This window comes from Numida meleagris, chromosome 2, assembly GCF_002078875.1.
Source record: "Numida meleagris isolate 19003 breed g44 Domestic line chromosome 2, NumMel1.0, whole genome shotgun sequence".
NCBI classification, from domain to species: domain Eukaryota; kingdom Metazoa; phylum Chordata; class Aves; order Galliformes; family Numididae; genus Numida; species Numida meleagris.
This window is the reverse complement of record NC_034410.1, coordinates 48,244,239-48,254,773: the sequence shown is the minus strand read 5'-3', so window position 1 is coordinate 48,254,773 and position 10,535 is coordinate 48,244,239. Positions and strand designations below refer to the sequence as shown.

At 42.1% G+C, this 10,535-nt stretch overlaps 1 protein-coding gene across 2 annotated transcripts; it reads right to left on the bottom strand.

Annotated features, from left to right (window-relative positions):
- LSM5 (LSM5 homolog, U6 small nuclear RNA and mRNA degradation associated) lies at nucleotides 6,644-10,535 on the bottom strand. Of its 2 annotated transcripts, none has more exons than XM_021388323.1 (5): nucleotides 10,430-10,535; nucleotides 9,997-10,092; nucleotides 9,231-9,258; nucleotides 8,638-8,710; nucleotides 6,644-6,917 (listed from the first exon to the last, which is right to left on the bottom strand). In XM_021388323.1, the coding sequence occupies exons 1-5, from the start codon at nucleotides 10,473-10,475 to the stop codon at nucleotides 6,885-6,887; spliced, it is 276 nt and encodes a 91-aa protein (XP_021243998.1). In that variant the 5' UTR covers nucleotides 10,476-10,535; the 3' UTR covers nucleotides 6,644-6,884. The 2 variants fall into 2 exon arrangements, with proteins under 2 accessions (XP_021243998.1, XP_021243999.1); XM_021388324.1 differs by having other exon boundaries at nucleotides 10,333-10,482.

Here is a 10,535-nt window from a genome sequence, read left to right as displayed (position 1 = left end):
CCAGCAGCCCACCTATTTCAATTAGAACTATCTGAAGGAGTACTAAAATAATACAGTGTCAGTTTGATTAAGCAGGCTTTCAGGCAGCAAAGCCAGATCCATGACACAGTGTGGATTCAGCCATTGCATTCTTGCTCTACTGCTTTTCTCTCCCCTAAAGCACAAAAATCCCATTTCCACTTGTAGACTGGTGAGTTTTGCCCCTCCTGCATTACATTACCAACTACCCCGCTTTCAGCTTGGACTGAGTTGATTCTTTTCATCATAGTGTCTGGTAGGATGCTACATTTTGGCTTTGGGAGAAAAATAATGTTGATAAAACACTGATGTTTTAGTTGTTGCTGAGCAGTGCCGCACGGAGCCAAGGACACTTCAGTTTCTCAGCTTACCATACTGTCCTACTGGTGAGGGGGGTGAGGGGCACAAGGAGCTGGGGGGTGGGACATAACCAGGACAGCTGATCTGCACTGGCCAAAAGGATATTCCATACCATGTGACAGCATGGGAAGGGAACTGAGGGGAGTTGGTAAGCGGGGCGGCTGCTGCTCAGGGACTGGCTGGGCATTGGTCAGCAGGTGGTGAGCAATTGCTTTGTGCATCATTTGTTTTGTAAATATATATTATTGTTTTTACTGTTATTTTCCTTTTCTCTTCCTTTTCTGTCTTAGTGAATAGTATTTATCTCAACCCATGAGTTTTGCTTTGTTTTTTTCCAATTTCCAAATTCTACTTTGCTTTTTCCTCATCCCACTGGGAGGGGGGAGCAAACAGACAAGTGTGTGATGCTGAGCTGCCACTGGGTTAAACCACAACACCAACCTCGAGACTCAACAGCATCCTGCAATCACGCTATTCAACAGAAACAAATCCCCTCGGCCCAGCCAGCCCCTGGACTTTGTAGCATTGCTGCCTCGCAGCTAGCAGTCTTTTAACACTCAGAAGTTAAGCATGAACTACACAAAGAACAGAATCTGTTTCTATAGATCCCGTTTTCCTTCAATTTCATTTACACGGAAAACCATTTAAGTCCCTAAAGACTGTGGCCAGCATTTCTGAAGATTTCTTTGGTAGATCTGAATGATTTAAGAAGACAAACATATATACTCCTGTGAACTAAGCAATTTAAATGTGTTTATTTAGAACATTTACTGCTGTCAGGTTTTGTGTTTGTTTTTGTTTTTTAATACCAGGTTTTAGTTAGCCTAGTACATTAAGTTTGAGTGGAAAATTTACTTCCATCTCCAAAGATGGAAATTATCAGAAATGCTAGAACATTTTGCTTAGGTATGGGTAGCTTAAAAAGTCATTTTCCAGCAGCAGACAGACCCTATCCAAGCCATTAATTCCCTCTCCAGATGAGCATTTATCACTTCCCTTATACCTAGATAACTGTGCTGTGATGCCTGAAGGCAGTAGAATTCACTTGATGCTTTCTCAGCAGGAGTAGTATTTACAGATGTAAAACAAGCTGAGGCAGCTCTGGAGTATTTTTGAAAACTTTTTAGCCCCCTGTGAGAACAACTGCACAAGGTAACAAAAGGGATTTTTTTTTAGAGGCATCTTTTGAAGCAGCAGGCTGATTCTTTGTTGCTGAAGCTGGAGACTGTGAACTGTTACTTATATATTCTGCATATTTGTTGTCCTGCAACAGCTCACCCATATGCATACTATTAAATTCAGCTGTGATAAATTCAGAAGCAATGATCTCAAATGCTGAGAATGAAGTGCCATTTCCTCCAACATGAATAGCTGTGAGCTATTAGCTAAATGCATATTATACTCATGAGCTCAGACTCACAAACCCTAGGAACACAACTGCGTAGATTTAATAATAAATCTTTGCTAATAAACAATGTATACTGAAGCTCTTAGATTTATTACTTAGCTACATGATTCTCGAGTAACAGGAAACAACTCTGCACATGTAATTTTAGACAGAACACAAACCAATATACACACAGTAGTGCGTATTATCTCAGTTACTTTAAACACCGTGTATTTAAAGACTCCATGTATTTTAATAATTTAGTGTGTAATACACATTAAAATGCATGGAAAATTTTGGAGGACAGGAAAGGAGAAAATAACAAAAGAGGTGTGAACATACTATAGGTGCAATGGCAGTCTTGCCTCTGAAAGTTTTCCTACTGCCTTCTTACAGACATCTATATTTTAGAATAGAGCTTTTACAGCTTTTCCTTCCTGAGCTTCCTTGTGAAATATCTGTGAAAACCCATGAAATACAACCTAACACTACAACATTAAAAGAAAATTCCATGAGGTAACATTCTGATCAGACAGCACTGGTAGTGGAATTCTTTCCTTAGAAAAGTCAAGTTTTGATGGTGGGTCTCACCTGCAAGTTCAGAATTTCAGCACTAATCTTTTCTCCAAATATTCACAGTATCCAACATCATTGTATAATCTGAAATTTTGCACACAGAGGCTAGAGCAACCAAAATATACAACTTGTCCCTATTTACATTGTTCCTCATCCATCCCAGCTTGGCTACAGCCTACTCCCTAATTCAGTATTTCAGACACCATTCTGACACAAGGCCTATAATTTCCTCTCAGGGGAGCGGAGGGCAGTGCTGATCTCTGCTCTCTGGTGGCAGTGACAGGGACCAAGGGAACTGTACTGGGGACTGCTGAGCCCTGACCCTTGTGTCCTGTAGTCAGGAACACCACATCCCACTGATAAAAGCACCCACAAGCTCTGCCCTGAGCTCCGAGTAAGACTGAGACATTGTCTACAGAATAGTTATGGGGTTTTTTTTGATTGTTGATTATTAAAGATCCATGTAAGTCCTGCTCATGGTGCCATGGGGACAGCTTCTTGCAGGGTTGTGAAGTGCCCTCAGCACATTTGGCCCTTTTCTTCCTGGGACACCAGCCCCTCCATGATGAGAGTCTTTGCTCTGGCCAGGAGTGGCAGGGCTGCACCTGCAGCCCTGGGTAGAAGGTCCCACTCCTGCTACCTGCTCCAGCTCCCTGTGGGGCTCCTCCATCTCCCTGACGATGGGCACTGAGAACCCAGGGAGTTGAGTGGGGAGTGCTGGGGAGTCCCTCCTCAGTGGGACCTGCAGGGCTGCCTGATGGAGCAGGGTGTGAGGTGGCAGGGCCCTGCAGGGAGGCTGCTCTCTGCTTCATACTCTGAGGGCAGTGTGAGGACACAAGGCAGAGAACCATCTGCCTGCACTGAGAAGTGGATGGTACTCATAAGCCTCCTGCAGAGCGGGCAGGTGAGTTTCCTCCTGGTTCACAAGAGGATGCAGCAAAGGCAGAACATGTGCTTGCAGGGAACCATGCAGGTGTCAGTCTCCCATCGCAGCAGATGGAACACGATTCCTCCTTATCCATGCCCTTCCTACTGCAATGGGCTGGGGGATGAAAAGCTGCTTCCTTGCTGTGCCACTGCAGCAGGTGCTGTGCACTGCAAGGAGGCCACTGTCAGTGGCTGTCCTGGGGCAGGCAGCAGCAGTGTCCCTGTCCCTCAGCCGCAAACCCTCCTGATCCCACAGCTGGCACAGCTCATGCTCCCCTCTGGCACAGGGTCAGGCTGCAGCTGTGCCCCTGGAAGCTCCCTGAGCCCCAGAACCCACCCCACAGTCACTGCAGCTCCGTGTCCCTACTCTGCTCACCTCTGCTGCCTCAAGCACACTTCTTGTGGTCCAGATGCTTAAGCCAGGCAGGGCCAGGGAAATGCAGGCAATGCTGCGGAGACGGGCGCTGAGAGCAGCTCCCAGAGCCCCACAGCACAACACAAGGAAGCCTTGTTTGGTCTCCAAGCCTCACAAACATGCTCAGCCAGAGAAGAGAGTAAGCTTGGCTGGACGAGGTTCTGCTGTGTCCCAGTATATGCAGAGGAGGGCCGTGAGGTCACAGTCCATTGCCTGGTGACATCACATAACATTGCTTTGTAACATCAAAACTCTTGTTTAGTGTTCAGCCCAAGAAAAGCTAGAGGGGGACTCTTCATAGAGAGTACAGTGATAGGACAGTTTAAAGTAGATTTAGATAGGATATTTGGAATAAATTTTTTGCCCTGGGGGTCACGAGGCACTGCAGCATGCTGCCCAAGGGAGCTGTGGATACCCTGTCCCTGGAAGTGTTCAAGGCCCAGCTAGACAGGGCATTGAGCAGCCCATGGGCCAGTGGAACATGTCCCTGCCCATGGCAGGGTGGTTGGAACTAGACAATCTCTAAGACCTTCCAACCCAAACCACTCTATGAATTCTAATTACTAGCTAAGTATGTGAATAATTAGTTATACATATAAGTTCCTTTTCTGTAATAATATGGCTATAATCACTAGCCATAATCACTATTTCTGTATAGCAATATAGCCATGATGTATTTGCTCATTCGTCCTTTATAATGACCGTAGTAAGTAACAATAGCATGAAGCTTAATTTAGCAATTGCTTGACAAAAAACCTCTTATGGCATACTGGAAGGCAGACTAAAGAACAGTTCACCTTTCCTTAAAACTCACTAACATTTCTATTTCAAGATGGCCCTGTTACTTGATTTTTCATATAAGCTTGATGGGGGATGGGGTAGGGAAATCAGCAATGCAAGAGAGGCTTAATTAAGCCGACAGACCTATCCACTTGGTCACCTGGGACTATTACCATAGCAAAATGCTTTTTATAGACATCAGCAACCTAACAAACACATGCCAATTATTTGAATTAAAGTGGAAATGCTGTGCCTGAGTGCTTGTGACACCATCCCATCCCTTGGCAGCCTCCAGCATGTCAAAAAACTAAACAGAGAAACAAAGAAAAGAAACTTCATAAGATCAGCAGGAAAAAGCTTACGTGCACTCTCAAAGCAACGGACTATGGGACTATTGAACACAAAGCAAATCAGACCAGTCCAAAATACTTTTGAATTTTCATCTCGTAGTTACAAATCTTTCCATCTTATAAATCGTTAACAGCATTTAGAAGCAAAGAAACTGTCTTCAGAGTGATGCCTACAAAGTCATGAAGGAAAATGTCCTCCTGAGCCAACAGTCTTAGCACTTCCTCTGAAGGGAGTGAACAACCAATGGAACAAGGAAGCAAAGCAATACAATTTTTTTTATTATTCTAGAAGAAACAAAATCCTAAAGTAAAATAAAATATCTGTGCTGCTTGAATAAAACCCCCAAAAGAAACAAGTTTACTTTTCCCCTTGAAAAGTTGCTTTTGAGCCAATATCTGCTTTTTTCCTCCCAATACAAAACTACTCTTCAACGGTGTTTTCAAAATACTGACTGGAATGCATACACTAAAATACATATAGAATCTTATTTAAAAGAAAAAAAAAAAAAGTACTACTACACTGGCTAGAAATCTTTAGTGCCCCGATGAAAAAACTCATCTCTAGAAAATAAAGATCCAAACAGATAGACGTTCTAATCAAATAAAATATGTTTTAAAAAAAAAAAAGTATTTTAATTGACATATTTCTAAAAAAGGCTGGATAAAGAAATGAAGAACCATTCAGGGAGTCAATGGTATAGAGTGTAATGTAATGCTTCGATTAAACGATGACAACTGCAGATGACATATTCAGAAGAATTAGGTCTTAATGCAGCATGTTCCCTGGAGAAGGGAGAGCCTCTTACCTCTGAAAAGGCTAAAGCAAGAAGTTCTCAGTGTACGAGAATCTGAGACCCAACTAACAGAAGGCATCTCTTTTGTCAGATAAAGCAAAGCAAAAGGACCTAGTGCTACCCTCACAGAATTCGGCACTCGAACTCCGTTTTTTAACTCTTCTTTCCATTTCTGGTAGTGGGAAAGCAAGACATTTCCTTCTGCCTCTGAGTCCATACTCTACCCTATGTGTCTCTATAGCAACAGCAGGCATCTGCAATTCTTCACCAAAGAGATTTAAACACAGGAATCAGGTGAGTAGTATATTATGGAAGTATAAGCTGCATTGGACACAATTCAGAATTATGTTTTCTCCCCTGAACAACCAACACATACACCAATGTCTTACTTCACAGAAATTCTCCTGAAGTAGTAGTTACCCCCAGTATCTGTCAGCTCCTTAAATCACAGGAAAACAAAATTAAAGACATCTTTTGACTAAAATAACTACTCCAAACTCTAAGCTGGCATGGGCAGCTCCTAGCTTAAAAGTATACACAGCACCACTTAGTGGTAAAGATGAAATCATCACTGATATGAATTAAAAAGTTTTACCAGCCTTTTACTGCTAAGTATGGACTAATTTCTGGCCTTTCTGCTCTTATTTGTCAAATATCATAAGCATCTTTACTGTAAGAAAGCGTATCTACCAAGCAAAAGGTGGCCAAGAGGGCTGAAACTCAGACAGCAGAACCGAAGGCTGCTGAGCATCAAATGGATGCATTCACTTGGCAAGCGTTTCCAGAATCCTACAGCACTCTTCCACATGGTTTCTGGTGATGCAGCCTGAAGCAGAGTTTAAACAAAGAATCCAGCTTAGTTTCACCTGTATTCCAATTAAGAACAACGCTTGTCTTTTATATAGGATTGGGCCATAAATGAATGCAATAAACAGAAAAACTGAAAGCTGACAGTAACTGAAACATGGTTTTAAACTGGTTGATGGAATAGAAAAACAGTTCTTACAAACTCATGCACTTACATAACAAAATACAATACTTAACAAAACAAAAGCCTTTATTCTGAGCAAATTAGTACATCTTTACAAGAAAGTCATGATTTCAACTTACAAAGTCAGCGTTAGCAATGCACCTTTCCTGAAAAGGAAATCTTTGCCTTTTATCAAATGTCAACTGCAAGTGTGTAAATAAACAAACAAACAAAAAAATCACCCAGACCCCCAAAGCTCTATTTAGATGATACATAACATGTCTTCATAGATGACATCTGTATCAGTTTATACTTCAGGTCCTTCTCCTCCGGGAACCAGCTGGAAAAGAATAAGATAATTTTGCGTTAGCACCATGGATTTGAGTTATTCAAATTCATACATGACAGTTCTTCCTTTAAAATGTTTTAGCACATGGAGACTTCATGGTAGACCACAAAAGTGGTTTTCGGATTCAATATTATCTTCTCAAACAAGGAAGTTAGTCACTGAAAGAGGAGCACATGTCCAAGAGTAACTCCAAAATACAAAGAATGCTTAACACTATGCACAAAGGAGTTCCTAAATAACATATAGTGTTTTTTGTCATTGTTATTCATTTCAAGGTGATGATTTCATCTTGAAACTCTGCAGTTTCTTTTTAAAAGGACAAAGAATATGCCTCCTTTCAAGAAGCATTTCTCCCATTGCTGATTCTTCTCCAGACCACTGCTATGTTGAGAAGTTGTTTTGCTCTTTCCAACTTGTAGTGATAAGCAAAGCCTATGTATGTATATATATAAAAAGACTGAACCTTTCTATATGCAGTAGGAAACAAGCCAGCATAGTATTTTTCTGTGAATAAAGAACTGAAGAGTAAATACAAAAGGAAATATTAAAGAAGAAAGGTGAACAAAGGTAAAGGGAAAAAAAGGTCAAATAATCATTTTACTTGTATTTTCTTAATAATGAGCAGCACACTTCCAAAACGCAAGGACCTGGAGTGTTTTTGAGCCAGATTCAGTAATTTTATGGCATCGTTTTCTTGACATAGGAAGATATACTCTCAAAAGAGGCACAAGATCCTCAACACAGAAGCACGGTTGGGTTTTGCTGAATATGTGTACTTTAAGGATCACTAGCTCCTCCTTCAAGGGCAATATGCCACCAGATCAACTGGATGATAATTATTTTACCCATGCAAGAAGTTCAGAACATGCACAATGCATTAAGGATGCAGAACAATAACTAAAGCAAGAAAAGGCTTTGAAATTATGTCAAAATAGCTTTTACTCAGAAGGGTTAGATAGCAATATGGAGATTATTCCCCGTTCACACAGAGAAAACAGACTCAAGTCAGTCTTCCTCTTTTCTTGCCACAAAATCATGAGCGCCCTTACGTAGGAAGTCCAGATTTTGCAGCCATCTGTGCAGGTAAGCAAATGAAGTACTGCAGGTCTGCTTTTGTGGTAAAGTATCTAAGAAGCTGCAGAATTCACTTAGTGATGCATAACTGCAATATTATTGTTTTAGTACTGATCTACACACATCAGCAAGTAATGAACAAAAAGTGCTTCTGATTTGTTATAGTCCAACAAAGCTCCACCTTATTATTTTTTTCCAGAGCACTAGGCATCACATGATAATGATTAATAATAGCCAAATGACTTAACAAGCTTTTAAGCATCCAAACTGCTGCAAACGCATTTATACATAAGATAATGGATGAAATGTAGATGTATCCCACTCCAGAGACTTAGACAGACACTCACGACTTAAAAGCCACTGTGTCAGCCAGACTCTTCCAAAGATTCCCTCCCACACCTTATTAAAACTAAAAAAGCATTTACCAAAATAAAATCATGGTCATGCTCATGCTCCTCTTTTCATGCATTTTAAACTACAAAATGTATGAAATATAGCAATAAGATCACTTTGCCAGCATCATTCATAAATACATATGCCTTGGAAACTACTTAAGTAGCTCAAGTAGTTGAATTCAATCACAGATTTACAGGTAAAGAAAAGAAACACAAGCAGACTTCTCACAGCTATGACTTACCATTGTTATGTTATTTCCATTTAGCAAAATCTGGTCTAGTTTTGTGATTCTTCTGCCTTCAGGCGTGATCTCACTGAAGCAATATTAGAAAAAAAAATATGAGTACATAATCATCAACAATGATTACAGTTTTGATTACAGCACTGATGCAAATCCACGTATTAAGATGGCATTTACCGGAAATAACACTGCAGCATCATCTTGATACACTGACCACCTAGGTAGGAAAAGCCACCAGGCAACTAAAGAGATTTGTTGTACTTTTCTGCTCAGCACATAAAACCACAGATTTGCCCTCTAAAACTTGGCAATTTCTTCAATAACATTGATACTCAAAATAGGTTTCAAATAGCAATGCTGCATGACAAAAATTAAGGTTAAAAGTTAGGAACTTGGTTCTGAGCATTCACTGAAATAAATCATGCAAAACTACTCTATGACATGGTTGTCCCGAACAGATCATCCTGTAATAGTTTAGGTCCAGGATATAAACTGTTCAGTTTACAAGTACTTATGATTGCACAGACCTTACACCACATTCTTCCTCAGGAAAACAAAGTTAAATATCAACGACAAGTAGAAATAATACTTACAATTCTGTAACGTCTTCTAACACCATATCTGAAAGTTCAGTTTCAAGGAAAATAAAGCCCAAGTTTCTTTTCTTAGAATGAACTTAGGTTGGAAGGGACCTTAAAGCCCATTCAGTTCCAAAGAAAGACCAACCCCCTGCTGCAGGCAGGCTGCCACCCACTAGATCAGCCTGCCCAGGGGCCCATCCAGCCTGACTTTGTATGCCTCCAGGAATGGAAGCATCCACAGCTTCTCTGGGCAGCCTGTCAGTGCCTCACCGCCCTCTCAGTGAAAAAATTCCTCCTAACATCTAATCTGAATCTCCCCTCTTTATTTTAAAGTCATCCCCCCTTATCCTGTCACTAACAGACTGCGTAAAAAGTCACTCCCCCTCCTGCTTATAAGCTCTTCTCAAGCACTGGAAGGCTACAACAAGGCATCTCCGGAGCCTTCTCTTCTCCAAGCTAAACAAGCCCAGCTCCCTCAGCCTGCCTTTGTAGGAAAAGTGCTCCAGCCCTCTGATTATCTTAGTGGCCCTCCTCTGCAGCTGCTCCAACAAACAGCTCTGCATCCTTCCTGCGCTGGGGGACCCAGAACTGGCACCTCACGAGGGCAGACCAGAGATGAGCAATTTATTTTCATTTTATACTAAACTATGATTTTAGCTGTCAATTAAAAGACAGACAAACAGAAGATTGATACCACACACATTAATATACTTAACAATAAATGAACTGAGTTTCCCCGTGAAGTTGATGGCCACAGATAACATCCACCAAAGGATACTGACGAAGTCATCAAATCCTAGAAGCGTTCCAACAATTTCTTTATCGCTCTTCATCACGATATGAATGCGAGAACCTATACATTTGTCCACAAGCTCTGTAGATTTAAAACAACAAAAAAAAAGTGCATTAGTGTATTTGCCAGAAACCAACCGACCCAGAAGTGCCTTCAGTGGGGGCCTAGCCGCGCTGCAACGCGCCAGCTCCCATCATCTCCGGCCGACAGGCTCTCCTCACAGCAACGCTACGCCCGGACCACGGATTTCCTCAACGGGGGAGGGCGGGGGGAAGAAGGGAGACGACTAATTTTGCTTTTCACACATGCATCGCGATTTACCCCCTGTTACGGCCTCTCCCACCACGGTCACAGCCCTCCTCCCTCCGCCACCCCAGCGCCCGAGCCCGCGCGAGAGCCCGCCGGCAGCACTGCCCACCGAGCGGCAGGAGCTGTGAGGGGTTGGTGCTCGCGTTGGCCGCCATATTGCCGCCAGACCTGACCAATCGCTGCCGCCTCCCGCGGAAGTAGAGGCTGGGGCGGGC